The following is a 14,490-nucleotide window of genomic DNA, read 5'->3' as shown; positions in this document are numbered from 1 at the left end:
AACAGGTCTTAGTAAGACTGACTATAAATACTCGGGCGTCCCAGTGACCTGAGATGGTAATTTAAGAGGGCAAATAACATATCCTAGCTAAGTTGTAACCTGCATTATGTCTTCTAGAGAGAAACTGGTTGCAGAACGTCGCGCAAAGATTAATATCTTAAAGCGACGGGCTGATGCGACCAAACAAAAACGGTTCGACGAAATGCTTAGCAAAACTGATGAAGAATTGGTAGATTTAAATGAAGAGGACGCGACCATGATCGACGCTCAAGAGCTTTTAGACGAGGAAGTTCAAGACGCGGAGGACGAAAACCAAAGTTCCGAGACCGCGTTTGAAAACAAAATAGCGATCGTGCAGGAGCGTCGGGACTGGCTTAAAGCTTCGATGGACCGAACTACTGATCCCGAAAAAAAGCGATGGTTCAGGACTCTGCTCGAAAAACCTGAGGAGGACCTATTTGAATTAGATGATTCTTATTTCACGGAATCCAACCCTCGAGATGGGGCGGAAGAACAAGGCCCGAATGACAGAAATCAAAGTTCTGAGCAAGGCCAGGATACGAGAGGAAACAACAATGAGCAACCAAACAACAATACAAGCGTTGGAACCGGACTTAATCGTGGCCAACCCGGGCATGTTAAGAACGAACTTTCGCCCAGTGGAAAAGAAGGAAATGGCTTGAAACAAGCAACCTTTGACAACGATGACAAGCCATTGGTTCCCTTTCCCGGAAGCGCTGCGGATGGAAAAGTCAAGACTGTAGGGTGGCTCGGTGGCCGGAGTGCTAGATATATCAACATGTATGGCAGTAAAAGCGCACCGAGGTATCGCATTGAGGAGTACTGCTATCCCCCTAGGTACGAGGATGAGAAACACACGACATATCAAAAACAGAATAGTTCCTACCGGGAGAACAGGTATGGAGAGAGCATGGAAAACGGTAAATACAAATACACCGGACGTAATATGCTTGGGATTTTCGGGGTTGCCTGGACACCTAATTCCCCGAACGAACTGGAGACAATTGACCCGCAGCGGAAAAAAGAATCTCATGCGAAATGGAATACTACTTATGTTCTCGTTAAGTGGAAAATTGATGGGAAAGAGATAAAGTCTTGGGAGACGCGAACCTGTATTCGACGATTGTGGAAAAGGAAAGAGATAGCGGATCAGGCTATCTACGATGCGGCGCTTGAGGCCGAAAACAGATATAGGATAGAAGACGGCTTGGGGCGTTTCAGCAGCCGGTCGCCGTCTGTCGGCCTTATCCACGATAGAGTTGAGCAGAGACGGGCAGAATCCCTAAATCCGGTCTCACCAGCTCAGGAGCGCGTTGAAGCAGCAAGTCAGACGGCCAATCCCACTCCGGCAAATGCTTCGATCGCCCGACTTCTTGCAATGCCCCCGGCTTCCGGAGGTACAGTTGCGAAACCCACAGCATCCATGCATCCAGTCGCATTGGCCCCTTCCAGTCAAGCACCCATTCAAATAACTAATTTCAATCCTGCAGAACTGATTCCCATATTCAACCAGTTCCTCAACTTCATGCAGTCCGCTCAGGCCTCTACCCCGGCTGCGCTACCCATGTAAATCGTGCCCTTTACTCATTCGCTGGTTTCAACACCTTTCAAACTCCCTAGTACTTGGCAGTCTGTTCAACACTAGACTGATGCAACCAGCCCTTTTCAGTTATTTCGTTTTATTTTAGCACTAGATAGAATTGATAGCCATGTAGATCACTTGCATTCGTAAAAAAAAGAAAATAAAGACTGTTGCCCTCTTCCGAAGCACAGCACTAATCTATTGAGAGCGATGGGGAACAAATATTAGAACTATTAAGATTGCCGATGCTTGCAACTGAACCCTGTAGCGAGCTTATTTCTGCCACCAAAGCTTTTAGGAGTTCCTGGATATCTTTTACATTTTCCTTCAAGCCAAGGACTAGATCGTTAACTCTTCAAGTTTCTTGCCGGCAGTCCGAACGACAATTCCTTGTGCAAGTCGGACCCGAGAGAGAATATGATTCTGATGTCTCATCTTCGGAAGAAATATCTTCATCAGGAATGACAAAGTCGGTAAGACTCCCGGTGCTGTCTGAATTAATGGAGCTGACTTCTTCAACTAGTTAGTTAGTGAATCTTTGCCCCATAATCAGTGTACGGTCGCTTTCGACACCCTGTCGCTTACCGCTAGATGATTTGCTGGAACGCATATCTGCTGTTGATATTGAATAGGAGTAGTGTAGCTGGTAGGGTAGTGTAGCTGGTAGGGTAGTGTAGCTGGTAGGGTAGTGTAGCTGGTAGGGTAGTGTAGCTGGTAGGGTAGTGTAGCTGGTAAATTTAAACGCGTCAACGCTAAACACGTTGTAGTCCCTGTGCCAAGCACTGAAATCGGCGGGTTGCCTGCTGTATAATACCCAGCGCACCCTCAGTTTGCGGCGCAGCTGCCAAGGCCCATTTTGGGGCCGTCGGCCAAAATTGCCTCGACTAAAAATGGGCACATGCAGCAACTGGATAAGGCCTTGGCCCAATTCCGGTCTTTGCGTTCCTGCCAGGATTTCGTCCTTCGAGCCCTAGATTCGAACCTCCTACTTTTTGGCGGTCCAAAAGCTGGCTATCACGTTTATGACGATAGTGAATAGCTTTTAGACCAATCTACGCCAATATGCCCCAGTTTGGTATAACTAGATACAGCTCCTATATAACCAAGCCGATACAGTGTTTGTGCTGTGGCTTTGACCTGGAGACAAGCACAGCCTACAAATCTTTTCCCTTGAGCAACATCTTCACTGCGAATCTTCCTATTGTACAGAAAGAACAATCTATATACCTCTTTTCCCGCCTTTTCTTACCAATGATGCCGGTAATGAAGAGCCAACTTCCAAAAATTCCCATGGTCTTCGCCATTGTCATGGCCGTCATCGCCATTGGCAACGGCGCACCCACACCTATCAAGGCTTTGGCTGTCCGTGACGGCCCCGAACTTGACATCATGCGCGCGGCGGTTCACGCAGAGCTCTTCCCAACAATCATCGAGACACATATAATTTTTGCTATTACTGCATTATCAATAGTCCTAGCGGTTATATGCATATTGGTCTCGTGTATCGCACGTCTTTGTTCGTGATCTTTCGGGTTAAGCCCCGAGATGTCGTGAATTGTGGCCAATACATCTTTTGAGGCCACATTGAGGGACTCTTCAACTCGTGTATATACTTTCCCTACAGCAATTGATGCAGAATCTAAGGCAGCATGTCTAATTGTAGAGCCGGTACGGGTAAGTAAGATGTTAATTGGGCTATGGACATATTATAGTTTATGAGATTTCTACCGCCCTTTACATTTGAAACGGGCATGTTTGCCCCAAGTCGTCCGCTTTGTCAAGGATCCTGTTGTCACTTTGTAGATCCATCCAAGAGCTGGGCTCTATTTCTGCCAAATCCTACCGCTTCAAGGTGATGCCACTAGACAAGTACGTAGCCCGACGGCTGGACAACGGTTTCACTGCCACACCTGAAAAACAGGCACTTGCCGAGGCAAATGAGGAAAAAGACAGGTACATCTTTTCGGAAGCGCTGGCCGAAAACTTCCCCGACACTGTCGAGCTTCGGTACCAAATTTTGGACGTGGTGTTCGCCGGCCGCGACACCACGGCCTCGCTCATTAGTTGGGTGTTTTACAACCTCGCGCGCGACCCGGCCCGGTACCTGAAGCTGAGGGCAAAAGGCACGGGTGGGAGTTTATACCGGTAGGTTTGCTTTTTATTCTTGTGTTTTTCTTTCGTCCTTGTTTCGCGTTTATAAATGATGATTTAACACGTTTCTGCCCCGCTTGTTTAGTTTGGTGGAGGACCTCGAATTTGCCCCGGCCAACAGTCGGCACTGACCAAACCTGCGTACGTGGTCGTGAGGCTGTTGCAACGATTCGACCGGATAGAAAGCTGGGATTCAGAGCAGAATGCGAAGCACAATGTGACGGCCACAATGTGCTCTGGAACGGGAGTCAAGGTCAAATTGCACGCGGGGGGTGCCTGGGAATAGGTTTTTGAGGTTCAGCGCCACTACTCCGTTTGTCAATCTTGAAGCTTTATCTACAAGCCAAAGAAAAACGTTTTAATGCCACAGAGTCGGGTTTTGAGACTCTTGGAGTTAGTTATCCAAAAACCCTATTGCAGCGATACAGCTCCTGTTATATGGGTGTGCCAGACCATGCTGCTTAAGCGTTTGAAGTTCAAAGGCTCCTGGCAGGTTGTAAACAATTGGAATTTTCGACTGCTCGACAGAGCTGACGGTCTTTTGAGGCGGACATGTCTGTCTGAGATCTAAGGCGTGGTACCAGCGGCTGATATGAAAAACCGTTTTACCAAAGCATCGTGCCGAGTTTGCTGGATCGCCTCAAGCTGCGAATCTCCTTACAACTGTTCTCTCTCTCAACGTCCACCTTTGAATTTAGCAGACGAGTGGCCATAGCGGTTGCTTTCACTGCGGTTTGTCCGGGAGGACGAAAAGGACGAGGTGCCTTCCTTAGGCTGTCCAAAACAGTGTGTCAGACGGGTATCTGGACTGTGGTCATCTTGTGAGTTTGAAACTTGAAATATTGGGCAGCATAAAGCTCTTACCGGAGAGTTTTGATAGACTATGCCAATAGCGGAGGCCTGAGACAGGATTTGGTCCCATCCAGATGAGCCCCCGCCAGATCCGCCGTGGTCCCGGCCATTTGATCCGCTCGAAGACATCTTTTGTCGTGTGTGGTTTGTGGTAGCTATTTAGTATGATTTGAATGGTGAGTGAACTTGGGTTCGATGGTGATTAAAAGACTGAGCAGGACGTGGAATAATATAGGAAGCCTCGCGTGATGTAGCAGAAAATGTAGTTTCGGGGACCAGATATGCGAGCGGGCTCTTTGACTGCAATTGTCGCCTCGCTCATATTTATAGAAAACGGGTAGACTTTGGAGCTAAGCCGCAACACCCGTCACACGCCACATTCTGCAGAACTAGTGATAGAGGTAAACGTTATGAGGTTATCCACCGTAGCTTGCTAAGGCACTAAAATCCGGCTACTGCCCTCTGTTCAAATGCCTGCAAATTGCAGTTAGGCGAGCTCCATTCAACCCCTTTCCGACTGGAGGTCATCCGCACGTTAGCCGGCGGGATGTTTCTTCATCTTCATCAACATCCATCATTACGGCGCAAATAACGTATTCCATATCAACAATGCCTATATAAAAATTGAAGCCCACAATTAGATTTGATCAAAAACTATCAGTCGTATGAAAACCAAGGTTGAGATACCAACAGAGCTTATCTGCCCTCCGTCCATGCTTCGGATACATCCTCCCAACTTATTTGAATGACATGTCATTAGGCTTGGTAGCTCATTTCATATATTTGTTCCTTTATGACCCGTACCAATAGCACTACGAAACACGAAAGACCTTATCACGAACGAGAACAGTGTCTTAACGGGGCTTCGGTGGCGGCGGTTTGGGCACCCCGGTCGTGTCGTACGCGTCGCGCATCAAACTCGGTTGGATGATTTGCATGATCATTTTGGAGAAATAGCACGTGCATGCTGGTGTGACTAATAAAAGAGTTAGGCTCTATCCTTAAATCCTAAATGGAGGTCCAGGTTGAAACTTACCGTTTCTTTTGGCAGCTTTCCCTAATTCGAGAGGTTCAAGATGTCCGGCTTTCGTGTAGAGGTGTTGAGCGAAGGCAGAGGATAAAATGGGAGGGCAGAGGTTCAGGACGAGATTTTGGGACAGACAGTCCCGACAAGTGGGAGACGTATGAAATTTATACAATTAAGAAGTGCGATGTGTAGAAAAAAGGGGGACGATTCCGGATCTTACCGTAATGAGATCTCGCTGGGCATCTTGGCGTACTGCAAGGTTTGTTTTGAGGGTTTTGAGGGTCTAATACGCAACTGCTGTGCTTATTTCGTGACAAAGGAAAGTCTCAATTGGGAATCTAAAGTCAAGTAAAAATGGTAGCAAGGTCGTTTCTGGTTACATATCGTACCTACTAGCGAATAACATCTCTATTATAGACGCCTTCCGGGCCCAGGCTACGACTTCAAAAACCAAGCGAGAGAAATCACTCGGGAGCAGATGCTGAGCGACCCTGTTAGGTTAAAATATGCAGGGACTGGGGAGGAGCTTGGCAATGTCGAACGATGTAGCAAAACCTCATGACGGAGACAGAAAGACGTCCAGGGTTGTGATTTTACAACATCACTCGCTGCAGCTATTTACATCACATCACCAACATCTTGTCCCTGTTCTGGTCACGCATGAGCAAAAATTTGCATTCAATCGTCAACATGCGTAGCACATGGAGAGGTTGCAATGTGACGCCCCAGCATTCCGCTAACGGTAAAATCCTGGGGCTGTAAATCCCATATGGTGCTGAACGCGTACACGTTCCGCGCAATATGTCAAGGGTCTAGAGGATTATCAAATTCTTTCATCTGCCCTACGGAGCGCATGGCGGTCTAGGTGTCTTGAGCCTTTCTGCCTATGGAGAATGTTTTAACGCAAGCAGTCGAGATGACATAAAGGCTAACGTTGCGTACCCCCTGTTCGGCACCCCCCCTGTTCGGCACCCAAAAATAACAACACTTTTATTTTTATCCTCCAACTTCTATTATAAATATCTCGATGAATCTTTCACTTTTGGATTTACTTTTTTCTAATCTTGATTCTCCATTTTCCAATGAAGCAATATACTGAAAAACAGCTTATATCTGCAATTAACGACGTCAATAATGGCAATCCAATTGCAAAAACCTCCCGAAAATGGGGAATACCTAGGTCTACACTTCAAAGTCGACTTAAAGGTTCTCAAGCTTATAAAAAAGCACAAAACCCTTTTCAAAGGCTTTCTACGGAACAGGAAAAGCATTTGGCTGATTGGGTACTTACCCAAACAGCTTTAGGGCTTCCGCCAACGCATCAAAAATTACGCTTTTTTGCCGAACGAATTCTTCAAGCCGCCGGAGAGACAAAAGGCCTTGGAAAACGTTGGATAACTCGTTTTTTGGCTCGTTATCCAATCCTTAAGACCCAAAGGCCCCGTCGAATAAATAACGCCCGGGTTAATGGCGCTACTACGGAAGTAATTAAATCTTGGTGGCTTTATATTACGAACCCGGTTATTAACGCTATTAAACCGGAAAACCGTTGGAATATGGACGAAACCGGTATAATGGAAGGTAAAGGATCTAACGGCCTGGTATTAGGGCTTAACGGGATCCGGCCGTTGCAACGGAAAGAGCCCGGAACGCGGGGTTGGACGACTATAATCGAATGTATATCGGCTACGGGCGTTGCCCTCCCTCCCCTTATTATATTTAAGGGAAAAAACGTACAACAACAATGGTTTCCGACGGATTTAAGCCTTTTCGATAATTGGAAATTTCACGCAACCGAAAACGGGTGGACAAATAACGAAACGGCTATCGAATGGTTAAAAAAAGTGTTTATTCCGTATACCCAACCTTTAACCCCTAAAAAGCGGTTATTAGTTTTGGATGGCCATGGATCACATATAACGGACGAATTTATGCTTCTTTGCTTGCAAAACAATATTCAACTCCTATATTTACCCCCTCATTCGTCACACGTTCTCCAACCATTGGATCTATCGGTTTTTGGGCCGTTAAAAAAAGCTTATCGACGTCAACTTGGATTTGTTAGCCAATTTTGCTGTTCAACAATTATTGGAAAACGAAATTTCCTACTTTGTTATCGAAAAGCCAGATTAAAAGCATTTATAGCAAAAACCATTCAATCTGGTTGGCGTACAACGGGGTTATGGCCGGTAAACTTGGTTAAACCACTTTTAAGCCCTTTTTTGTTAGAAAATAGCAATGCCAACGTTATAAAAGATAAAAACAACGGTTTGCAAAGGGATAAAACACCGGAAAGCCCAGCCCAAAAAATTAACGACCCGTCTTTACTTATTTGGAAAACCCCTAAAACGACCCGAGATGTCCGATTTCAACTGCAAAAACTTTCCCAATCCAACAAAACCAACGCTACTTCACGTCTTTTATTTGCAAAAGTCCAAAAAAGCTTCGAAGCTAAAGATACCCTTTTGGCTAGCGCCCAGCAAAAAATCAGCTTATTGGAAGCACAACTGGAGGCAATACGGCCGGTTAAAAGGAGGAGGGTGGTTCCGGATCCAAACGAGCTTTTGGTTAACAAACAGAACATTATTGGATTGCAGGAAAAGGATATAGAAAATTTGGAACCTTTAGCTGATGAAGAAGAGGTTAATGAACCGGAGAAGCGTGAAAACGATTGTATTTTTGTCCGTTGATAATTTTATATTTAAATCAGCTTATAAAAGTAGGCATTTCGTTGTTAGATTTTCAGGGTGCCGAACAGGGGGGGTGCCGAACAGGGGGTACGCAACGTTACTGATTCCGCGGTCACATATTTCAACTGACCGCACCAACTTCAGTTTTTCCGAAGACTCTAGAATGAAAAAAAATCTTTACATCAAATCCCTCTGTAGCAAGCAAGCTACAATAATGATCATCCCTAAAACGTCAGTCTGTTTCCGAGGCCTGTCGCGCCAATTATCGGCTCGCTTCATCAGCACAGCTCAAGCTCAGCAATGCAAGCGGCCAAGATACGCCAACTTCGAAATAACTGAATATTTCAATCGAATTCACCTTTCTCCTACACAGCGAATCTTCTCCGTCAGCAAACTTACATCTGTTCAACAGCTAGCCTACCTGACCCTTCTCAAAAAGCACCATCTTGTCAGCGTGCCTTATGAGAATCTTCAGGCTCATTACTCCTGGCACAAAGGGCTCGGTGTTTCACCGACGCGTCTCTATGAGAAGATTGTCCGCCACCGCCGCGGTGGTTGGTGCTTTGAAACGAACCAATTGCTCAATACGGCCCTCCTGTCGCTGGGATTCGACGTCATTCTGGCAGGTTCGCGAGTCTTTGAGCCCTGCAACGGCAGATTCGGCGGACTTGTGCATTGTGTTAATATTGTTAAGATCGGTGGCGTACACTATTTGCTCGATGTGGGCTTTGGTGGATACGGTCCACCCAAGCCTGTACCATTGCTCGAGGGAACGGGAGGCATTGAACCGAACGGTCTACAGCACATAGGACCTCAAGCGGAGATGCGAGTAGTGAAACAGGCGATTGCACAGCAGGTCGATCAAACTAGGCGGCTATGGGTATATCAGTTCCGACGTGGCCCTGGTGAGGAGTGGCAGCCAATGTGCTGTTTCAACTCGGACTTTGAGTTCCTGCCCGAGGATATCGAGATCCTAAACACGCATGGCATGAGCCGCACATGTTTCGCATCACGTGAATTGTTGCTTCAGCGATTCACAACATCAAATGAGCCCCTAACTGCACCTGGGAGAACGAATATGAAGGATGTCATGGATGGCGAGCTGGACGGCTCTATTGTGCTATATCAGAATAGGTTGAAATGGCGGAGGGAAGGGGATTTGAAACTGAGCCTTAAGTTCCACACCGAAGCGGAACGTGTTGAGGCTATTCGGTTATATTTTGGAATTGTCCTTGACAAAGAGGTGTCGGAGGGAATTAAGGGCACTGCAAGTGAGATTAGGGGTTCTTGGTTTGGAACAGCTTTTGACGATGAGACGATTTAACTACAGCCTATTTTGTGCCTTGCACCCATCATCATGGCCTATTCTGATCCTGCTTTAGCGCGAACTTTCAGAGTCAGTTTCTGTATTCTAGCTCGTGCACTCTAAAGCACTCAAGGAGTTTTTCTCTCAGTTGCACCGTTATGTCATGTGTTTCAAGTCGCTATCAGTTAGGCGTCCCAGTCACTCGCCCGTGAGGGTAAGTGGGCGGAGGTAAGCGAACATCCCCAAATAGGCACAATTACCCGGCTAGCTTCAGCAATACGACCATACCAGTATGCGAAAAGATCCGCCTGTGACCACAGATGCACTATTAGGAGGCCTCCTTATTGAATTATGCCTGCTACAAGGATCTATAGTAGGAAGTCATTAACAACAGAGGGAGCTGCAATGTTTGGGCACTTCATTTACAAGTTGCAGGGATATTTTTGAGGACCAGGGCTCGCCGCCGTAATCTCCTACCCCCAACAGGCCACTGTCTGCGAGGCATTTGAGCCATTTGGTTTTGAGCAGGGAGGTTTAAGCAGGTATGACGAAGAGTCGGTGGTGAAGTTGATGCTGGCCGTTAGGGGTGCGTTTTGTGACGGGTTCGTTCCGATTGGCCTTTACCTCCATAGAGCCTTTGGGGTGACTTCGGCATAGAATTCCGGCACTCAAATGGGGTATTTTGTGTCGATCTGCACCTTACAAGATTCCCCGCCCTAGCCGTTTCCAGGAATGTATAGGTTGACAGGAGGAGGGTATGCAGTCTCTCAGGGGTATTGCCACTTGTTAACTTTGGGCACTGGGATGATATGTAACGAAAGATACTTTTTAAAGGAATCCAACCCTTGCCCAGCCGCGTTGGCGAACCATGCCAAACAAAGGCAACCACCAACGAACAAATCTGGCCTGGGCGGTTCCATGGCCCGGTCTTGGCTCTCGCGGCTGATTGGGCTCTAAAAAGTCCCAGGAGAGGCCGGATGTGTTTCCGGGTGTTTATCCTCAGCCTCCCCATGCAAGCGAGGTTCTCAGGCACTAGGGCTCCTTCCTTTCTTGAGAGCTCCCCAGTATATCCTTGCAGCAGACACAATTCATCACGGAGGCCTCCTTATGAGTGCATCTGCGTTCACTGCCATGTACCACAGTCAGAATTCAGTGAGGTTGTCAGTGCTAAAAGTTCGAATATTATACCTTTGAAGCACGTTGGAGTTGCGAACTTGCACAGGTCACTGTCTGTGAGGCATCTCATCCATTTTGCGTATGTGATGAGGAGGCTCAAACATGTATGACGAAGATTGGGGGTGAAGCTGATGCTCAAAGGAGGCAGTTCCGCTGGTAGCCCTCGCCCGACAGCTCCTGCTCGAAGCGCACGTCCCGCGGCTTCGGTCGGGCGTTGGGCGGCGACTGGACCACCTCGCGGTACCGAGAAACGGGCCGCTCTGAAGACATCTCCTCGGGTGCACTCTTGGTTTTGCGCCGGCTTACCGCTACTATTACTGCTATCTCGAGCTTTCCGACCTCTCCATGATGGCTCTTGATTATCAGAGGGGTCTTGGTCGGTTGAGCGATATTTGAAGCTCACGAAAGAAAACACGCGGAATGGAAGAGCGGTAAAAGGGAAGGAAAGAATACGTCACCTACCCCAATCCAAGAAGGAACACCCCCCAAAAGGTCAGGGAAATGGAAAGGAAAAGGACACGATGGCCAAAAGTGAGATAAAACAGAGCAACATTAGCTACTTGGATTTTCTCAAGCCACTTTATTAGCCTTCAATATTGGGCAGAAGGACTTCAAATTTAACATGAAAGTTCTAAAGGCTTGGTGCGCAGGAAAAACTACGTTCACAAGCCAGGCAGAAACAAATCCGGACAGGCAAGGAGGCCCATGCAACCTGAATCCATCGGCAGAAAAAGTGGTGGGTGAGGCAGATTTCTGCCTCGTGGGCGTCCGCGTTTCCTTTTACAAAAGTTTTTCTTGTTCCAAAGTTATCAAAATATATAACAGATCGATCGAGGAACGAGTTTGGGGTTGGCTGCGGCTGCAAACTTAAACTTCTCGGAGCCACTGTCTGGACAGACCTGCGCGCCTATCTTCATACTCGGAACAACCGCTCGAACCATTGTCTGAGATCAGTATCTATCCAGTGACCCAAAATGCGCAATACAGCCAGAAGTTTGTATAAATCACGCAGATTCGAAGTGCTCCCAATCGAGATTTCATATACCAGCTCAAATGCCTCGCCACCCCTATTGCAGACGAACGCCAAATTCCATGCATGCTCCGTAACCAAGATAACTGGCATGGCATCAGGAAGACGGATATCATCGGCGCAGCTATCCACCCAGGCCTGGACTCTCTTGTACCATGCGATTGTCCATAAAGCAAGTTGAATGCGGCCTTGTTCGGCTCCCGCAGCAGAAGCCTTGGTCTCAACGCTTACACCAATCGGCCGCAGAGTCAGCGGGTTGTATGTGGTCTGGTTGACAGATAAATCTGCTGAAAGGTCGCTGGCATAAATATGCTCTTTGATTACTGCCAGGGGAGTCGAAGCAGTATCCAAAGTCAGGGCAAAATCTACCATCTTTCCCCCGACAGTATTGCCAGAGCACCTGATCGACCCGGATTCTGACGCTGAAATTAAGGGTCCGGGCGAGATGCGGATGATTGGAAGCCATTTGGACTCAATTCTTGCTGTTGTGATCAAGTGGCGAGAAACACCACGGATTGCGGTCATTGCCAGTTTGAGCAACGGACCGTGAACTTCCAGGTTCCATGTAGCTTCAGATACCTTCTCGCTCGAGCACTCTGCTGCTAGGGTTTGGATTTCAAGAATTCTCTCCAGCTCCCGCTCCGCAACCGCGCCACCAGTATCGGCTTGCTGTTCAAACCAGCCAGCGGGCCATTCTCTTTCTCCGGCAGCTTGCATGATATCGTTGATGGCAGATTGGACCTCCGCCGGCGCAAATGGGTCTCCATAATGCATAATGTCCTCGATACGCTTATAGATAGTGAGCATACTAGGGGGGAGTTGTTTTTTTGGTGCTGTAAGCGGAGTGAGTGTTGTGGGTATGGCTAACTTCCGTAGGTCGTTCGTCTTCTTGACCGGGCTCACAGAGCGTCGCCTAGGGGTCAGACCGGAACCAGATTGACTGGAACCGGAGACTATCGACCCCGAGCCTTGGGACTGACTTGCACTTGGGCGAAAGGCAAGCGACGAAGGCAAGGTATGGCATGGCGGGATGCCACCTCTCTGTGCTCGTGGTGTCGGGTCGTCAATCGCTTCGGCTGTGATGTCGCTGTCGATTGAGTTGGCCGTGCGAAGAGTGATTGATTCAGAATCGTCGGAAGGCATGAGACGCCTTCGTTTCGATGGAGATGTGGAGGGCGGTGTTAAAGGCATAGTGATTTTGTGGTCATTGTATTTGTTGAGTTCGTCGTGCCTAAATTGCTCCTTCGATTCTTGAGGTGCGGTAGCGTGGATCCATGAACTCACGCGACACCACAAGCAAATTTGAGACGGTTCGGTTACAAACGACATCGTTGCACAAGTTGAGAATGTGGCGATTGATGCGTCGGAATGTTTGGATGCGGTGGAACGACAGAACCGATGATGGTTTATTCTGAGTGGTTCGGGTTGTTGCAGCAACCAGTTAGTGGGTCCAAGTGAACAAATCATATCATTTCTGCCAAATCAAGGCGATTCGGCCACAGCCACTCATTACAATGTACTCAAGTGGGGGACAAAGTTAAATTGACCGCCAACAGGCCAAATCACGACCATTCCTTTAAAACGTTGCCCATTCAATACGCCATCGATAACGAGGTATGGTAGGAACGTGGGAAATCAAGGCCTCACTGCGTGTTGCCGCAAAGGGAATGATTGGGTATCCAGCCGTGATACCATGGCTGGTGAGCCCGCATTGCAGGAAACTTCCAATGAGAAATGCTGCAGATGATGCGGAGAAGTCGGTTCTAGATAACGATAAAGTGCACAGCTTGGGAGAAGCTAATGCAAGACAAAAGGCGGGTAACAGCATGCTCCATTCTTTTGCCTAAACCGCTAAACCCAACTCGGAATCAAGTGGGAGAAATGCCCGCAGGAGCAGTCCATAAAAAACTGGGATTTCTGTCCTGGTTTTAGCGGCTTTTGTTGCCGGCCAGGTTCACATTTTTGCGGCTGGTGGAGGTCTTTAGTAGATTGAATATGAAATGCACACCAGAAAGCTTCCACCAGATACTTCGGAAGAGGCGCCGCCCCACTTAACTAACCTGGCTAAATGCAACAAGGATAGCGTTTCGACCCCTTTTGGCCACCATGTACAGCAGTACACTTGCGGGCACCGCAATAAGCATGTGACTTTGAAAAGGGTGTCCATCAAACCGCGCTCTACTAATCGTGAAAACGACATCGGCCGTTTCGCTCAATCGCGAAATCGATGTAACAGCAGCACGGCGCTCGGCCAGTTCCTCACGTAGCCGGGCACGATGCCACAATACCGAAGCCTGGCGGGGTAAGGATATAAATGTGTGGCAGCGGTGGAGGGCGGCGCTTCGGAAGCGAACTTTGATTGTTTGTTTCAATTTGTGGTAGCAGTGGGTAGTGGGGCAACTCTTCATGAGCTCACGTCAATTATGGTCAAAAATCTGTTGCTTTACTTTCCATTTAGCAGCCACATATGAATGCAGACCCAGCCTAACCAGCCCACCCCATGTACCACGTCCGAAACCAGCTCGATGCCTGGTGCGTCTACTGGGCACGGAAACCAGATGCTTTAAAACCCAGTCAGAGTAGTGAGCCGTGATACTGCGGGCTGGCAGGCTAGGCAATGGCATCCGCTCTGGCTGCAGGTATTGTTGATAGGAA

General features: G+C 47.9%; 5 protein-coding genes across 5 annotated transcripts; 3 read left to right on the top strand and 2 right to left on the bottom strand.

Annotated features, from left to right (window-relative positions):
• Positions 1-202: 202 nt before the first annotated feature.
• Positions 203-1,591, top strand: PgNI_12299 (uncharacterized protein; the record flags this gene model as incomplete). The annotated part of the gene is made up of 2 exons (XM_031132252.1): positions 203-1,418; positions 1,512-1,591. 2 exons carry the CDS (start codon positions 203-205, stop codon positions 1,589-1,591), a joined length of 1,296 nt encoding a protein of 431 aa, XP_030976150.1.
• A 1,266-nt stretch (positions 1,592-2,857) lies between these two features.
• Positions 2,858-3,752, top strand: PgNI_12298 (uncharacterized protein; the record flags this gene model as incomplete). The annotated part of the gene is made up of 2 exons (XM_031132251.1): positions 2,858-3,082; positions 3,456-3,752. The coding sequence occupies 2 exons, from the start codon at positions 2,858-2,860 to the stop codon at positions 3,750-3,752; spliced, it is 522 nt and encodes a 173-aa protein (XP_030976151.1).
• Positions 3,753-8,537: 4,785 nt separating this feature from the next.
• Positions 8,538-9,647, top strand: PgNI_12297 (uncharacterized protein; the record flags this gene model as incomplete). Its single annotated transcript, XM_031132250.1, has 1 exon — positions 8,538-9,647. The coding sequence occupies one exon, from the start codon at positions 8,538-8,540 to the stop codon at positions 9,645-9,647; it is 1,110 nt and encodes a 369-aa protein (XP_030976219.1).
• A 123-nt stretch (positions 9,648-9,770) lies between these two features.
• Positions 9,771-10,128, bottom strand: PgNI_12296 (uncharacterized protein; the record flags this gene model as incomplete). Its single annotated transcript, XM_031132249.1, has 2 exons — positions 9,771-9,997; positions 10,056-10,128. Coding segments are annotated over 2 exons (171 nt in total), but the record flags the coding sequence as incomplete, so codon positions are not given.
• An 869-nt stretch (positions 10,129-10,997) lies between these two features.
• PgNI_12295 (uncharacterized protein) lies at positions 10,998-13,164 on the bottom strand (the record flags this gene model as incomplete). Its single annotated transcript, XM_031132248.1, has 2 exons — positions 10,998-11,177; positions 11,725-13,164. Coding segments are annotated over 2 exons (1,620 nt in total), but the record flags the coding sequence as incomplete, so codon positions are not given.
• Positions 13,165-14,490: the final 1,326 nt, after the last annotated feature.

This window comes from Pyricularia grisea (assembly GCF_004355905.1).
Source record: "Pyricularia grisea strain NI907 chromosome Unknown Pyricularia_grisea_NI907_Scaffold_11, whole genome shotgun sequence".
Lineage (NCBI taxonomy): Eukaryota > Fungi > Ascomycota > Sordariomycetes > Magnaporthales > Pyriculariaceae > Pyricularia > Pyricularia grisea.
The sequence above is the reverse complement of the archived record's forward strand: the minus strand, read 5'-3'. Positions and strand labels throughout refer to the sequence as shown.